At 38.7% G+C, this 17,288-nt stretch overlaps 3 protein-coding genes across 7 annotated transcripts; all 3 read left to right on the top strand.

Annotated features, from left to right (window-relative positions):
- Positions 1-597: 597 nt before the first annotated feature.
- LOC147485082 (uncharacterized protein At5g01610-like) lies at positions 598-3,653 on the top strand. Its single transcript, XM_086572925.1, has 2 exons — positions 598-1,361; positions 3,392-3,653. Exons 1-2 carry the CDS (start codon positions 885-887, stop codon positions 3,434-3,436), a joined length of 522 nt encoding a protein of 173 aa, XP_086429051.1. The 5' UTR covers positions 598-884; the 3' UTR covers positions 3,437-3,653.
- A 1,698-nt stretch (positions 3,654-5,351) lies between these two features.
- On the top strand, positions 5,352-7,578 carry LOC147485081 (transcription factor MYBC1-like). The gene is given in 2 exon segments (XM_086571795.1): positions 5,352-6,461; positions 6,463-7,578. Coding segments are annotated over 2 exon segments (1,008 nt in total). The 5' UTR covers positions 5,352-5,567; the 3' UTR covers positions 6,577-7,578.
- Positions 7,579-9,972: 2,394 nt separating this feature from the next.
- EMB1270 (Pentatricopeptide repeat (PPR) superfamily protein) lies at positions 9,973-16,849 on the top strand. Of its 5 annotated transcripts, none has more exons than XR_015202056.1 (8): positions 9,973-13,609; positions 13,710-13,910; positions 14,062-14,152; positions 14,311-14,813; positions 15,071-15,249; positions 15,489-15,633; positions 15,833-16,154; positions 16,402-16,849. XR_015202056.1 is itself a non-coding variant. In XM_086572541.1 (5 exons), exons 1-5 carry the CDS (start codon positions 10,035-10,037, stop codon positions 15,094-15,096), a joined length of 4,401 nt encoding a protein of 1,466 aa, XP_086428667.1. In that variant the 5' UTR covers positions 9,973-10,034; the 3' UTR covers positions 15,097-15,341. The 5 variants fall into 5 exon arrangements, 2 of the variants coding, with proteins under 2 accessions (XP_086428667.1, XP_086428668.1); XR_015202058.1 differs by having other exon boundaries at positions 16,320-16,849; XR_015202057.1 differs by having other exon boundaries at positions 15,473-15,633.
- Positions 16,850-17,288: the final 439 nt, after the last annotated feature.

The following is a 17,288-nucleotide window of genomic DNA, read 5'->3' as shown; positions in this document are numbered from 1 at the left end:
CTTGAAGAGAGAAAAGACGACCACAAGTGATCTCCATGTTCTACTAAGTACTAACACAACTAAAACGAATTAAATCATCAAGGTCTAGTAGTTTTGTTACTAAATCTATGAGATGTTGTGGAAGTTGTGACAAGTGATTCATTGCCTATGTCCTCCACATCAATCCACTCGTTTTTATTTTCTTTCCCATTGCACATTATAATCCTCGTCTAGATGGGTGTCCCAAATATATATTCAAGTGAGCGGAGCGAATGTTCTGGCCGAGGGGGGTGTATGTTGCCAAAATTTCATTTGGTTGGTTTCTGTCTGTCCTCATCTCTTCTCTTCTTCTCCCTCTCTATGCCCTTCCGCTCACCGTTTTTTCTCTCTCTCCCCTCTCCACGCCATTTCAATCTCTCTCTCTCTCTCTCCACTCTCCATGCCTTTTCAATCTCTCCGCTCACACCCCTATTACTACAAATTATGCAAAGATATACTTTTTCGAGCGAGGGCCTATCTGGACTTAACGATTTTGGCAGAAGAGGCCTATACGGACAAAAACCAACTTGGTTGGTTTCTATCTGTCCTCATCCCTCTCCTCTCCACGCCCTCTCAATCACAAAAAATCATTTGGTTGCAATCTCTTCATTCTTCCTCTCTTCCTCTCAATCCGACTGCAATCTTTCCACTCCTGCATACTCTTATACTAGTACGTGTGTCAAATCGGAAGTTTTAATTTTAAGGGTGCACAACTGCACGATTGTACAGAAAGTCAAATTAACCAATGACCAACTATTCACACAGCCAATAAGTCAACACATAACAGTCCAATTTCTCCATCCTATTTTTCTACGAAGTTTTCTCCAGAAACATTTCTTCACTTCTTCTCCTTCTCCACAGCAACAATGAATCCTTCTTCATCTTCAACTCTTCTTACTCTCTCCATCTCCATTTTGTTATTCTTCTTCACAACATCTTCTTCCACACCATCCAACAATGCCACAACAGTGTACGAAATCTTAAACCAGTTCAGTCTACCAAGTGGCCTATTACCTGACAATGTAATACAATACTCACTTTCAGAAAACGGGAAATTTTCAGTCCAATTACAAAGCACATGTTATATTCACTTTGATTACTTGGTTTATTACGATAAACAAGTCAGTGGTACTCTTAAAATTGGTTCTATTACTAATCTTAAAGGAATTCAAGTCAAGAAATTGTTTTTATGGCTTGGTGTTGATGAGATTAGAGTTGATTTACCACCTTCTGATTCTATTTACTTTACTGTTGGGTTTATTAATAAGAAACTTGATGTTGATCAGTTTGAAACTGTTCATTCTTGTTCAAATAATGGCCTGGCCTTTTCTTCTCTCTTTAAGGTATGTCTTCTACTTTCTCAATTTTGTTTTTTTAATTGTTCTATATCATGTTTAGTTTTGTGAATATGTGATTATTGCTATTAATAAGGTTGTAGGAACTTTGCTTTTATGCTGATCTTTTAAGTTTTTGATCACTTTTTTTAAGTGGGAAATATGAAGAAGCTGAATTTTTGCAATACCAGTGCTCATAATTGAATTAAAATTAGGAAACCCCTTTTTGAGTATCATCTGTTTTACCTCCCTTTATTCTCAGTTTTTGGTATTTGTGAGAAATGTTGAATTGTGTGGCAATATAATTCGGTATGTTTTGTGTGTAATAGGAGTAAGCACAAGTGTACAACTTGAAACACTTTTTGTATTTATAAGCAAGCTATCTTGTGATTGTGTGTGTTTCCTATTCAATGCTGGTTTGAAGACAATGTTAGTATATACAATCATATTTAGTTTGTGTTTTGTTTCATTGTAAGTGGAATATGAAGATGAGGAAGGAAGAGAATACTACTCCAACAAATTTGCCTCTTTTATAGATGACCTCTTAATCTTCTAGAGCTCCTCTTGGATGTACACGAGTTTCGGCTCTTCCTCTGGTGTGTCCTGTCATAGATGTTGACATGGATTTAAGAAAGTTTGGGACCTGGAACATCGTGTCAATAGCTTGTCCCCATATTTACTCCTCAAAAGTGTGACTGCACGAGACTGATGTCCCTTTTTCTCACTCCTTAAACATACAATGCGAACATTTTTAGGGGGAGACTCCTGGACTGATGAAACTAAATCTGGGGTAAGGAGTGTGAATTATACGGTCATAGGTCTCTATTATGTTGATCCCTTGGGAACTACTGAGCCCTTTTATTCATTTTTGCTGAGCTACAACGTTTGTCTCTCCTCCTTGGCACTGAGTTTAACTTGTAATGAGAAAAAATCATCCCTATAGATAAAAATAATTAAAAAATCATCCCTATAAATAAAATAATAATTAATCCCTCTAAAGGGATTTGTGCGGTGCTCTGTTGCTACCAGCTAAAGCGGTTGAAAGTCGCAGCAACTTACTTTTGTCCTCTACGTTAAGGCCCAGACATCAATTACTTAAAAGGGCAGGCGCAATTCCATGACTATAATTCTTCTGTGAGAAACTAGAACTTGGCTCTGAGCCTCTGACACTATGTTACTAAACTTGAGATCATGCAAGCCTATAGAAATCCTAGGTCCCCCCAAGCCTTGTTTTTAAATAAAGAATTTTACTAAAAAAAAAAAACTTCACAACCGTACACATGTTTGTATGCTCCATGTGAGAATCCTTCTTCTCTTATCTGATCTGTGGAATTTATGTTGAAATGGTTTCATATCTTAATTCAGCAGTAGTGTTAAAAATTATTGTAGTTCTTGTAAGTAACTCTCATCACATGCCTATCATATTCCATAACTCTCTGTTATTTTAACAGAAGACTGTGAAAATTCATTTGATAATCTTGACCTGTTGGTGGTTTGAGTTCAGGTGTTTGTTGACTTATAGAATTGGTGCTCGATCTATATCAACCAATCTTGCTTGCTTACCATTCTAGTATTCTACCACTGTGTTTGATGTGGTCCATATGAAATATATCCTCATTTTCATTCATGATTCCTTCTCATTTGCATAGTTTGGTGCCCCAAGATTCAGTGTGGTGAATGTATGATACTGTTTATTTTTTGTAACCTGGGTTTATTTGCTCTATTCACTGCAATCACCTCCTAAGAGGAACTTGTGTTTTTATGACATGTTGAACCATTTCCACTGTTTAGCAGTCAATAAGCATTTTCATGAGACTTTACTGGATGTTTTTCTTTTCGTGAGATCAAATATCATATATTCAAAATATAATTGTTCTTTGTACCCCTGGAAAGTTATGGTTGTGTTCTTATAAAGTTTATAAATTATTGTTTGTAATCAGAGGAGAGAAAGTTATGGTTACGTTTCTTACACAGAAATGCTGCTATAAGTCAATATTTGTGTTTATTAACTTGTTGCTATGAATTTACTGATTATGCAGGTTCCAACACCTACTAGGGAGTTACCAACTCTAGCGACAGAGTAGATTTGGAGTGCTCAGTCTTGTTTGACAGTACTCAAAACCACCATTTTACCATGGTTCCCAAGCTTGATGTAGTTCAGAATAACGAGTCTTAACGTCAAAGACCGTTTTTGTTTTGAATTTGTCAAATTTTGTGGTGCTTGAAAGAAACTATTACTAGACGTACTGTATGATAAATTTACAAATAGTAATACCACTCTTGAAAATTTGTATGCGTCAACCAGCCGTTCTTATGGTTATGTTTTTGCAACTATATGGAATGAGGATACAATGGATATCTCATTTTTTGCGTCTCTTTCAAAGTATGAAACTACAAATGAATTTAAGAATTTATGCTCCTATTTTGTAGATAGTGTTTCTAAATAACGAAGATCATTCCAAAAAAAAACGAAAAAAATGTGTATTTGAAAAGCAACTTGGTCAAAAGGTTTTGTTTTTATTGTAGTGTATGCCCCATTACTCCCATTAGTTATCTACAATGGTTTTTTATTTAAAAAATAAAATAAAAATAACATAAAGTGAATTTTTAAACATATCTAAATTTTAACTATCTTTAAGGTCGATTACAAAAGCCACCTTAAATTGTATTTGATTGCCAAGCACCAAAATGTGTTGTGACTTGTGATCTCCTCTATGTGATATTTAATTCAATAACGTCTCTCTTCTTTTCATGAATATCAAACCTGTCTCGTTTTCATTGTAAACTAGTGTTTGTTGAAAAATTTACCTAATATTATCTTCGTTACCGTTTCTCAACATTGCCTGGGCTGGTCATCGAGCTACCGATTCGAGTTTTGCTATATTCGAGCTCGACTCGAACTCGCATTCGAGTTTAATATTGAAGCTCAAGCTCGATTTGTCTAGTTATACTAATAGCTCAAGCTCGATTTGGCTCGACTCGTTTTACACTTCGAGCTCGAGTTCAGGTTCGAACTCGAATTAAGTTATACTCGTTTTAACTTGAACTCGAGCTCAAACTCGAAAAAAAATATATAAAACATTAAAATTAGTATAAATTGTAAATTATAATTGGGTATAAAATATAAAATGACGTATAAATGATAAATTATATACTACGTATGGGCTTATAAAACGAGTCACTCGAGCTCGAGCTCAATTTGAGTAGCTCACGAGTAACTCGCGAACTGCTCGAACTTGAACCATAGTTCGTAATTCCGAACGAAACTCCATAATTCCAAATATAGAGTCGAAATATCCGAAATTCCAAATGTAATAGGGTTGAAATTTAATAGATTTTGGTTTTTGAATTTATCGAAATTCTCATAAAATCCCGAACTATGAATTGAACTACTCGCTATCTAGAATGAACTTTAAATTAAACTCAAACTCGACTCATACTTTTGTGTGGACGAGTTTGAGTCGAGCCCTCGAGTTACTAGCCCGGCTCCTCCACTCAAAACTCTAATTGAATGGTTGGTTAAAACTTGCAAATTTTACTTTGGTTAATCCGAAACCACCAATAAATGTTGAGACTTTGTATAAACCAAACTTTGACCAAAATGACAATGCGTCAAAGACGTACTGTACTGCAGACCAAATCTATGTCCAACTGTACAGACTCAGAAAACAGACCCAGTCTCAAATCTTCACAGACCCTGATCCGGAATAGTCTCGTCTCACACCTGATTTTTATCCTCACAAAAACAAAAACAAGATCTAAAGAAAAATCTTTCATGTAAAATTTTTTTCACTTTTAAGACCCACAAAAACAGGAAAAAAAAAAAAAAAAAAAAAAAAAACAAAAACAAGATCTAAAGAAAAATCTTTCATGTAAAAAAAAAATTCACTTTTAAGACCCACAAAAACAGGAAAAAAAAAACAAAAAAAAGATCTAAAGAAAAATCTTTCATGTAAAAAAAATTTCACTTTTAAGACCCACAAAAACAGGAAAAAAAAAAAAAAAAAAAAAAAAAAAAAAAAAAAAAAAACAAGATCTACCTCGAGTATCTCTCCCCTCTCTCTCTCTCTCAAAACAACGACAACACAACACACAGATTCAGATTCCATTCAACATCCATTAAACAAGAAACAATAATAAGAAGCAGCAGCAGCAGAAACTGCGGCATCATAAAAATAGAAAACAAACAACACTATATTTGAGTAAGCAGCAAGTATGAGAGAAGAAGAAACAAATTGGTTTGCAAGATGGGAAGAAGAACTACCTACACCAGATGAACTTATGCCAATTACTCAAACCCTAATAACACCTGATCTAGCTATTGCTTTTGACATTCAATCAAACCCAAACAACTCAAATTCCACTAGTCCTCAACCTCATTTAACAACAACAACCCCTTCTTCAACTACTACTACTAATAACAATAACAATATTAGTCTTCCACCCCTTTCACAATCACCACTCCCAACAGTTACTACTGCTCCTTCACCACCTCCATCACAGCCCCTTTCGTCGGATTTTGATTCGGGTGAGTTGGGTTCGGGTATGAATGGTGATGAACCAGCTCGTACCTTGAAAAGGCCCAGATTAGTTTGGACACCTCAGCTTCATAAAAGGTTTGTTGATGCTGTAGCTCATTTGGGTATAAAGAATGCGGTGCCGAAAACTATAATGCAGTTGATGAGTGTAGATGGGTTGACTAGAGAAAATGTTGCTAGTCATCTTCAAAAATATAGGCTTTATTTGAAGAGAATGCAGGGTCTTTCTTCTGGTGGTGGTAATGGTAATGGTGGAGGTGCTATATCTGCTGCTGATGCCGCGACTGATCATTTGTTTGCCAGCACGGCTGTGCCTCATCATTTTTTGCATCCGGGTAGGCCTAATTCGGATCAGCATTTCATGCCCTTTGTGCCTGTTGCAGCTGCATTGCAGCATCATCATAACCAACAGATGGCGGCGGCTGCTGTGGTCGCAGCTCAGCAGCAGTATCATCAGAGGCAAGTTGGGCAATTTGGGTCTCCACCTAGTGGGCAATTTGAGAATGGTTTTTTACCTCGACAGCCGCAGCCTATGCATAGGATTGCGGTGCCTGTTCCTGCTCATCCTCCGAAGTTATGTGGAGGATTTGGATTCGCCAATTGGAGGAGGAGGAGGAGGTGGTGGTGGTGGTGGTGGTGGAGGAGGGAGGAAGGTTCTGACTCTTTTTCCTACTGGGGACGATTGAATTGGGTAATCGCTGCATTTTCTTACATGTTTTTGTAGTCCTTGTTGTGCTTTTATGCATTTCTTGTTTGCTAGATATTTCGGACAGTTGGAGTCGTGTTCCTTTTGTTGTGTTTTAGGATTCCGTTTGTTGTGTTTTAGGATTCGAGGTATTATTGTTGTTGTTCCTGTTGATGTCCTTGTATCGTCGTTATTGCTGTTTATGTCCGCAGTGTTACTGGGGGTTGGTTTCATGTTTCCATGGATATCAAACTTCCCTCTCTATCCTGGGATCACTTGTAATATGTCGTTGTTCGTCATTGACCTGATCTATTTCCTAGTGTTACTTCTGCTTGGCAATGCTAATCTTGATAGTACTCTTTGGTGTCCCGGGTTTTCATCTTGAGTAGTTAGGAGTGTCAGTGAAAGTCTGTGCCACTCTTTGCTTCTGGTGACTGATATTGGTCGTGATGTTACCTATGGTGAAAGCAGTGGTTCTAGACCTTGTAAGGATCAGATGTGGTGGAGGTGTTTCTTGGTTCGTCGAGATATAGGAGGGTCTTTTTCAGAGTTTGGTAGTGCCAGAGTGGAATCCAGTTCCTTGCAGAAGTCCTTGCTGTTGGAGTGATGTTGCTCTTTAGTGCTGATAATAGTGGCGGGAACAATGATCCTTTCATTAAGCTTTTGGAAGGGTAGAAGGTGAATGTGAGTTTTCCTTTTCTTTCGACTTCATAATGGTTTTAATAGCGGCACCATTTCCATTTCTGGACTACATAGAGGCATAGAGCTCGTTAATGTAAAGAAGAGGAACTTACATCGTGATATTGTTTCTACTTGAAATTTGTAAATTGTGTTATTTCGTTGCGTGAGAGGGATGGTGGAAGTGGCCAATAGTAGGGGTGATTGTCAATAACTTGTTGGAACTTAAATGTATTTCTATACTTTAAGAATGCTGAGATGTACCGAAACTTGTTCGAGTGGATCGTTTATTCCTTACTTCCATCAATAACTCTTGTTTATTATCTATCAATCCCTCTTATGTGAATTAAATCATTTTCTTATTTATCATCCATGAATAAGAATGCTGAGATGTACCAAAACTTGTTAATCCTTACTTCTGTCTATAACTCTTGTTTATTATCTGACAATTCTTCTTATGAGTTATGTGAACTAAACACTGTCTTATTTGTCTTCATGAATTTGGGATGAGATTTTTACTTGATTGATCATATATCAGTATCTTGCTTGTTGTGTGTGTTTTTGTGTTTGTGAAATCCACAACTTAAAGTCGCAGTTGGCTATATCTTTTATTATTTCCGCCGGGCACATAGCATAACTAACGTGACCGGCTCTTTCTATCTCTTGCGCATTGTGTCTGTCTTTTCTAGTCACAGTGGCTGCTATATACATCTTCAATTTTGGTCTGAACTAAATCCCGTTAATCCTACAGATTTCTTAGTATTTTGATGTTCCTTAGTACTACTTGACCCATATGTTTGATACCAGCAAACATTCTCTTTCCAATTGGTGATGTTGTGTTAAGGGGCAGGGCATGGAATTGAAGTATTTGATTTTACTTTTTGAAGCATCTAGGACTCGGGTTCCTTAGCACTACTTGACCTCTTTCCTTTCCTTGTTCTGGCTGGCATCCTTGAATGCTTTGCTGTGGCAGCCTCATCAATGGCAGAGGCAGCACTGCAGTATTTTTAGTTACTGCTTCCAAGTCTTAGGCGTCCTTAAAAGAGAAAGCTCAGCTTGAGCTTTCCACTGCTGGAGTAGGCTTGAAAAAAGTTGAACTTGCAGATCTGTTGACTCCGTTTTTTAAGCCTTCCTATGAAGGTTTAAATGAAGAGTTGATTCGATTCGAGCACACACTTTCTGAGTTTGGGGCTTGGGGAGAGTTTTGCAACTAGTATTCCTGATGGTAGGCATATATGGTATGCTGTGCTTAAATTTTGTAGATTTGGATAAGACGCTTTCAGAGGAGTCTACCGTTTCTTGTTTCAACTTAGATATCATGTGTGGTGCTTGTAAGGTCAAATCTGCCTCACTTGTTGTTGAATACAACGAGGGGTGTTATAATTGGTTGTGAATTTGCTTGGTCAATTGCTGTCTACCTATATTGTACAGTGCTCCTATTACTATGGGTATACCAGGATGGATTAATGTAAGGATCTGCCCATAGTCAGGAAAGACAGTAGGTGTTGTGTAGCAGGTAACTTAAGCAAGCAGATGTTGGTCACTGAAGAGAAGAATATGTTCGTAAGAAGGATGTTTCTCTATACCAAAGGAGTGTAAAATTGCAAAAACAAAATAATTCTCCAGTCTTAAAAGTTGGTGAGCACTTCAGTTCAAAGAAAAACGCTTGTGTGCTTGGGAATGCGATGGTTAGAAATGGTGTTTTCAGCTATATCTGATTTTCATTAAGAGTGCTTGACCTGTTGTTATGGTGCCCTAGCTAGTATGATTGTGTAGGTGTGCCTAAATATCGGTTATGTCTGTACCACAAACTCATCATGCACTTTGGATAATTACCAATCAACACTGCACTTGTCATTTGAACAACTTATCCGCATATGTTGCACAGCGATCCTGTGATTTTAAGGCTTGAACAAAAGTCTATACCAGTTGCTTAACTGCCAACTTTATAGGTTCATTTCGTAATCGGTAATATTAAGAAAAAACCCAATGGATATTGTATCAGAGCAAGTCCAATGGGGGCTATATGGCTGCTAAATACAAATATAGCACCCAAACCACAAAAATGTCATTCTAATGGGGATGCTAAAAGGGTCTTAAATTTGGAAGGAGTCAAAAATCCAGCCAAAGTTAAGACCTTTGCTACAATATGCTATAATAAGTTTGGGAGACGGACGGTATAGTTTTTCCGCCGTCCGTGTGTTAAATTTCGACGACGGCAGAAACTGTGCCGTCAGTCCAAACAAATGTCAAAAAATAATGGACCGATGGCAGAAACTATGTCGTCCGTATCATTTAACACTTCAAAATAGACAACACGATTGGATTGGTTTTTTTTTATTTTGGAGAGCCAAATTTGACCGGGCAAGCTAAAAAACCTATGTGGCACTTATGTAACACTTTTAGCAGAGGGAATTGCTATCAAAGACATGAATCTAAAATTAGCAACATATAGTCTACTTGAAAAGAGTATAAAATGCTCTCGTACCACCACACAAAAAGTATTGAGGTCGGATCGAATCACGGCGAGATAAATCTGAGAGATGATATATAGTACCCGTTGAAATCTCGATATCCGTCGAAATCAAAAAAGGCTCCTCAAACGCTTTTTAAAGTGTCGGCATAATCAGAAATGCTGATGTATAGCCGTGAAATATCGATACTTTATACTGTCGGCATAATCAGTAATGCCGAGTTTTTTATAATAAGGATGATATATTTCGGACTCATCTTCTGGAGTTCTGGAGTTACAGGAAAAGCCTCAAAACTTGATAAAAAATTATGCAGACTAGTTCCAGCTTCATTTTGCTACCTTTCACCACTCTAACAACAACACCTTCTCTTCGTTCCAATAAGGTACGTATACACTCTTCTACTTCTACTTCTACTTCTACTTCTACAACAACAACTAGTAGTGATAGTGAACAACAGCAAGCCATTTCACACAACAAGTTTAGTTATAGTAGAGCTTCTCCTTCCATTAGATGGCCACACCTCAAACTGACAGAAAATCCCACTTCATCAAACACTAAAGACATTATCTTTACTTCACCATCCCTTGAACAAGACCCTAGTGTTGAAAATGAGACGAGCCCCAGTTCACTTGATGATTTATTAGATAAAAATGATGAGACCCTTGAAGCATTAGGGAGAGTTAGTAAGACTAGAGTGAAGAAAATGACTAAATTAGCATTAAAAAGAGCTAAAGATTGGAGAGAAAGAGTTCAACTTGTCGCGGATAAGATTCTTAAGTTACAACCTGAGGAATTTGTAGCTGATGTCTTGGACGGCCGCCCTGTCCAAATGACGCCTACGGATTTTTGCTTTTTAGTTAAATGGGTGGGGCAATCGAGTTGGCAGCGGGCGTTGGAGTTGTATGAGTGGTTGAATTTACGACAATGGTACTCGCCCAATGCGAGAATGCTTGCTACTATATTGTCTGTGCTTGGTAAGGCGAATCAGGAGAAACTAGCAGTTGAATTATTTACTAGAGCTGAACCTGGGGTTGGGGATACTGTCCAAGTTTATAATGCTATGATGGGGGTTTACTCTCGAAATGGGCGTTTCGCCAAGGTTCAGGAACTGCTTGAGTTGATGAAATCTCGAGGGTGTGAACCGGACCTTGTGAGTTTCAATACTTTGATAAATGCTCGGGCAAAATCGGGTACTCTGTTGCCTGGAGTAGCAATTAAGCTCCTTAATGAGGTGAGGAAATCAGGATTAAGGCCTGATATTATTACTTATAATACTCTTATTAGTGCCTGTTCACGTGGTTCTGATTTAAAGGAAGCGGTAAAGATTTACAACGACCTTGAGGCTTCGAGCTGCCAGCCAGATTTGTGGACTTATAATGCTATGTTATCAGTCTATGGCCGCTGTGGAAAGGCAACTGAAGCGGAAAGGCTTTTTAAGGAATTGGGATCCAAAGGGTTTTTGCCGGATGCAGTTACATATAATTCCCTGCTCTATGCATTTGCAAGAGAAGGAAATGTTGGGAGGGTGAAAGAGATCGGTGAAGAGATGGTTCAGGCAGGGTTTGGGAGGGATGAGATGACTTATAACACTATGATCCATATGTATGGGAAGCAAGGGCAGCATGATCTTGCCTTCCATCTCTACAAAGACATGAAGTCAGCAGGACGTAACCCTGACGCAATTACGTACACTGTATTGATTGATTCACTTGGAAAAGCTGGTAAGATTACTGAGGCCGCAGATGTGATGTCAGGGATGTTGGATGCAGGAATTAAACCTACTTTGAGGACTTTCAGTGCTTTGATATGTGGGTACGCCAAGGCTGGGATGCGGGTTGAGGCCGAGGAGACATTCAGCTGTATGGTGAGGTCTGGAATTAAACCCGATCATCTGGCATACTCAGTCATGTTGGATATCTTGTTGAGATCTAATGAGACGAAAAAGTCCATGACATTGTACAGAGAGATGCTACGTCGGGGTTTCAAACCAGATCAAGGTCTGTACGAACACATACTTCTAGTGCTTGCTAAGGAGAACAATGAAGATGTCTTTGAGAATGTGCGTAAAGACATGAAGGACGTATGTGGAATCAGCTTGCAGAGCCTTACATCTATACTCATAAGGAAGGGATGCCATGAATTTGCTGCCAAAATGTTGAGATTGCATGTTAGTCATGATTTCGAGCTGGAGCGTGAGAGCTTGTTTGCTATAATGAACTCGTACAGTTTAATTGGAAAGAGGATGGAAGCCCTTGCTTTACTCGATGATTTAAGGGAAAAGGTTCCAAAATCACATGATTTGATAGCTGAAGCTTCAATCGTATTGCTTTGCAAGGATCACGAAGTAGATGCTGCCATGGAACAATATAATAACTCAAAGATATTTGGTTTGTCCAAGGGGAGTTGCTCCATGTACGAGTCCCTAATTAAGTGCTGCGAAGTGACTGAGCACTTTGCAGAAGCTTCTCAAGTATATACGGACATGAAATTCTGTGGTATGGAACCTTCTGAAAGCCTCTATCGCAGTCTGGTGTTCATATATTGTAAAATAGGCTTTCCGGAGACCGCCCACCATTTGGTGGATCAAGCTGAAAGTTTGAACTTCCTACAGAATGATTTCACCATTTATGTTGACATAATCGAAACATATGGAAAGTTGAAGCTATGTCAAAGAGCAGAAAGCTTGGTGGGGAAACTACGGCTAAAATATTCTACCGTCGACCGTAAAGTCTGGAATGCTTTAATACATGCATATGCTGCAAGCGGTCGTTATGAGCAGGCAAGAGCGGTATTTAATACGATGATCAGGGATGGTCCTTCCCCTACTGTAGACTCTGTTAATGGTCTCATGCAAGCTTTAATTGTTGACGAGAGGTTAGATGAGCTTTATGTCGTCATCCAAGAGTTACAAGATATTGATTTCAAAATAAGTAAAAGTACTATTCTTTTAATGCTTGAGGCCTACGCAAGAGCAGGCAACATATTTGAGGTAAAAAAGATATACCATGGGATGAAAGCTGCTGGATATCTACCCACTATGCATCTTTACAGATGTATGATAGGGTTACTTTCCAGGGCCAAACGTATTAGGGATGTTGAATCCATGGTCGCTGAGATGGAGGAAACTGGGTTGAAGCCTGATCTTTCAGTTTTTAATTCCTTGCTTAGAATGTACACAGCAATAGAGGATTTCAAGAAGACTAGAGAGGTTTATCAGCAAATTGTCGAATCGGGATTTAAACCAAATGAAGATACTTACAACACTTTAATATTGATGTACTGCAGAGATCTTAGACCGGTAGAAGGTTTGTCTCTGTTGCAAGACATGAAAAAGCAGGGTTTGGATCCTAAAGTAGACACGTACAAAAGCCTAATTTCGGCATGTGGTAAGCAGAAGCTGTGGGAACAGGCTGAAGATCTTTTCGAAGGTTTAAAATCAAAAGGGGTTAAATTGGATCGTTCCATGTATCATATAATGCTGAAAATATATAGGAATTCAGGAGATCTTTCAAAAGCTGAATATTTACTCGTATCAATGAAAGAGGCAGGTGTGGAACCCACCATTGCCACAATGCACTTGCTTATGGTCTCATACAGTAGTGCGGGACAACCTAGAGAGGCTGAAAATGTGCTTAGAAACTTGAAAACATTGGGTGTAGATCTCAGTACGCTGCCATATAGTTCTGTTATTGATGCATATCTCAAAAATGGGGACCATAAACTGGGGAAAGAAAAGCTCTTAGAGATGAAAAGAGATGGTCTGGAGCCAGACCACAGAATATGGACATGCTTTATAAGGGCCGCAAGTTTGACCAGTAGCACGAGCGAAGCGATGTCCCTCTTGAGTTCACTTCGTGATACTGGATTTGATCTTCCAATCAGGTAACATTAGTTTCAATTCTTAAAATGGGGTGAATCCATTTGCATGTACTTTTTTTTTGTCTGCTTTGCGTGATTCAGTAAGGAGTTGATGCTTGTGCAGGCTTCTGGCAGAGAGGAGTGAGTCGCTAGTTGTGGAGATGGATCGTCTTCTTATGGAATTAGGACCCCTGGTAGACAATGCTGCTTTCAACTTTGTTAATGCTATAGAAGATATGTTGTGGGCATTTGAACTCCGAGCAACTGCTTCATGGGTTTTCCAACTCGCAATCAAAAGAAAAGTCTATCGTCATGATGTATTTCGGTCAGTTTTTATACATTATCACAAGTTGTTTCACTAACAAAGATGTGCATTGTGGATGTTATAATGTGAAAGAACTAAAGTATCTCCCATGGTTAGGTAACAGTTTCTATCATGCCAACTTACTAATTTCTTGGTTGTGACTGTGATGCAGGGTAGCTGACAAGGACTGGGGAGCTGATTTCAGAAAGCTGTCCCCGGGTGCAGCCCTTGTTGCTCTTACTTTGTGGCTTGACCACATGCAGGTAATTTCTTATCACATCATCATCATGTATTAACAATGACTTGGTACAGAGTAGTTGTATTGTGGTTTGTATTCCTAAACTTGGTAGTGTGCATTTCTTATGGTTTGATTTTATGCTTTATGAGCAACTTAAGTAGAATTCATGTATTGTTGCTACAGGATGCGTCCTTGCAAGGTTCACCGGAATCTCCAAAATCAATTGTTTTAATAACAGGGACAGCTGAATACAACATGGTCTCTTTAGATAAGACACTGAAGGCATACCTTTGGGAGATGGGATCCCCATTCCTACCCTGTAAAACACGCAGTGGACTTCTTGTAGCAAAAGGTCACTCCCTTAGGATGTGGTTGAAGGATTCTCCATTTTGCTTTGACCTTGAATTGAAAGATGGCCCATCTCTCCCAGATTTGAACTCAATGCAGCTCAGTGAGGGTTATTTTATGAGAATTGGCCTTATTCCAGTCTTTAAGGACATTCATGAAAGACTAGGACATGTGAGGCCCAAAAAGTTTGCCAGATTAGCTTTATTGACAGATGAGAAGAGAGACAAAGCAATTCAAGCTGATCTAGAGGGAAGGAAAGAGAAACTCGCGAAAATGAAGACAACTAGTGCCTTGGCAAAACCAGGGAAAAAAACAAAGTTTGGGAGGTATATTAGAAGGTAGGAGTCGAATTTCGTTCACCAATTTTTGCTGGAATTGCTTTTGCTTTTCTTCTTGATGTCATTGGATTTTGTTGCTAATTGAAGTAGCTGACATGAGTCATGGAGTCTCCATATAATTGGATAACTTGTATTGTGCGGCTGTTGGTCAGCAACTGTTTCCTGTTCTCGGTGTTACTGAATGCTGACTCAGGGATGTCATAGTTCTTCGAGCAAAAACTCATTTTGGGTCTTTTATCTCTCACTGCATAGTTCAGAAGCAGGAGCAGGATGGCTAGTATAAGAGGAAGTGTCAGACAACCAACTACAAACTTATATGAAAGAGACAGAGAGAGAGTTCACTTGTTCAATTTCCGGACGTGGAAACCATGAAAGAGAGATTCGTGAAGTTATAATTACTGATTTTGCATTATCCAGTGCTTTGACACTCTTGCTGGTATGGAACATAATTGTTGTGTACTATAATGTCATTAGTCTATGATAACTCTACTGCATTTTCTCTCTCTCTATACCGATTCATTTGCCTCATGCAGTATAACTGTTTGGATTTCGTGGTACTGTTTATGGCACACCTTCAAATCAGAAAATCAGACTCCTCAGATCATAACCCTACTTATTTATGTTTTAACTAACTTTACACAAATATAACATCCTCCTAGCTTCCTAATGATACAGAATTGCTGTAATTGGATTGGTCTTTGGAGAGCTGTGGAAAAGGGAGGCAGAAAAGACGAGCAGATGCCAAAGAGAAATTGTTTTTTGCCAACTACGTGTTGAGCTAATTCCTGCCAATCAGTACACCAATTGCAGGAGGCTAGAGGTATTTTTAAACACTAGTAGCGATAACGTTTATTGGTATTTTAGAATTTATTAATAACAAATTTTATTTCTTTTGATCATGTAATGAGACCAAAAGTTGTTTCTCTGACATGCATGTGTATCTTCCCGCACTTCAAGAGACAGACTCTTTGCTTCTAGGTGCTTTGTTATCTTGCCTTAAGAATGTGTGTGTCATGCAGGAGACATTGCAGCAGTTAAAAGTTAAAACAGAGTTCTGGCACATAGAAAGGGGAATAGGGCAGAAGAATGAATCAAGACAAAAGGCCAAGAAAAGCATGGGGCTTCTTTCATCTCATGTCTATGGTAATAATAGTCTGGTAGGGAAGTCTAACGAAGGAACCTAACAAAGTGTTGTCTGCTCCAATAGAAATACTTGCTTCATGTGTAAAAACTGTTCTCTGACTGGGAGAGAACTGAGGCGCTGCTGGGATGCTACAGGAGCTTAGCAGATTTTGAAACAGACCAAACTTTCTTCGACATACCCAAGTCCAATATAACAAGGTAAGCATCAAAAGACTACTACTTTTCTGATTGAGAGATGCATTTAGCTTAAGTGGACATTCATTTGAATGTTCTGATCGAGAGACCACCTCTTAATAAACTATTCCCAAGTATAATTCCTCAATCAAATTATTAATACCTCTAATGTGGTCATCTCACCAACAGTGCTCATGCTTATGGTCAGCTTATATTGCATTTCATCAAAGATTCAAGACAATTACATAGAGTGGTATCTTGATTCTTGTAGGATATTGGACATGCAATTCTAAGAGGATATGGTTGTTGGGAGCTTACCATTCAACGTTCTTTGTACAATTATCGGCGGGAGGATGATCGAATCAAACCATACTTGCCCACAGTCTACACGATGAATTGAAATACCAACAGCAAGTGGGTGTGGTAGGTCATTCACTATTGATCAAATGGACATTGCTTTTACGTGATTTTGTTGCAAAGAAAGCTCCTCAGGTGGAATGTATGGATTGACAAGCCCAAAGGTGCTCACTGCTCAGTGACAACAACTTCATCCGGGGGCAAATATTTTTGTCATTGTCATTGTCAAAGAAGCTTTTGTACTTCGTCTTCTAAACATACCCTGTAATGATGTTGGACAAAAATCTTGTTGAAACCAATTTCTAACATCTATTATTACGGATCTAAAGCTCCTAAGAATTGGGTAGATTAGATGGCTACTGGTCTGGTTGTGTGGATTGTGGCAGCTCTTTTAATGGTTTTTCGTTAATGAAGATTTACTCGGTTCTGGCGCTTGCGGCTATCAGAAAATAACTTTAAGTCGCAACTGGGCTTTATCATGTCCCATGGATCCAGTTATTGACAACGATATCGTTAAAAGGTTGTGGAAATCATTGGATAGAGGTTCAAGATAACTGTCTATGATGAGATGATAAATAAAGAACAATACACCGTCCCCGAGTCGCAGTTCTATGAATTGGTACAGCACTGACACATGTTTACCGCTTTGTACCATGTCTGCACCCCGGCGACCTGTGTAAGTTCCCAAAAGTTTGCAAGCCAAGTTGTCTTGCACTCTGCTATATTGCTATATATACTCTTTTGGAAACGATCATGTCACTTCACTTAACCCACCCCCTCTATCACCACCAATCAGAAACT

The sequence above is a fragment of the Coptis chinensis genome, chromosome 7, assembly GCF_015680905.1.
Source record: "Coptis chinensis isolate HL-2020 chromosome 7, ASM1568090v1, whole genome shotgun sequence".
Lineage (NCBI taxonomy): Eukaryota > Viridiplantae > Streptophyta > Magnoliopsida > Ranunculales > Ranunculaceae > Coptis > Coptis chinensis.
This window is presented reverse-complemented; position numbering and strand designations above follow the sequence as displayed.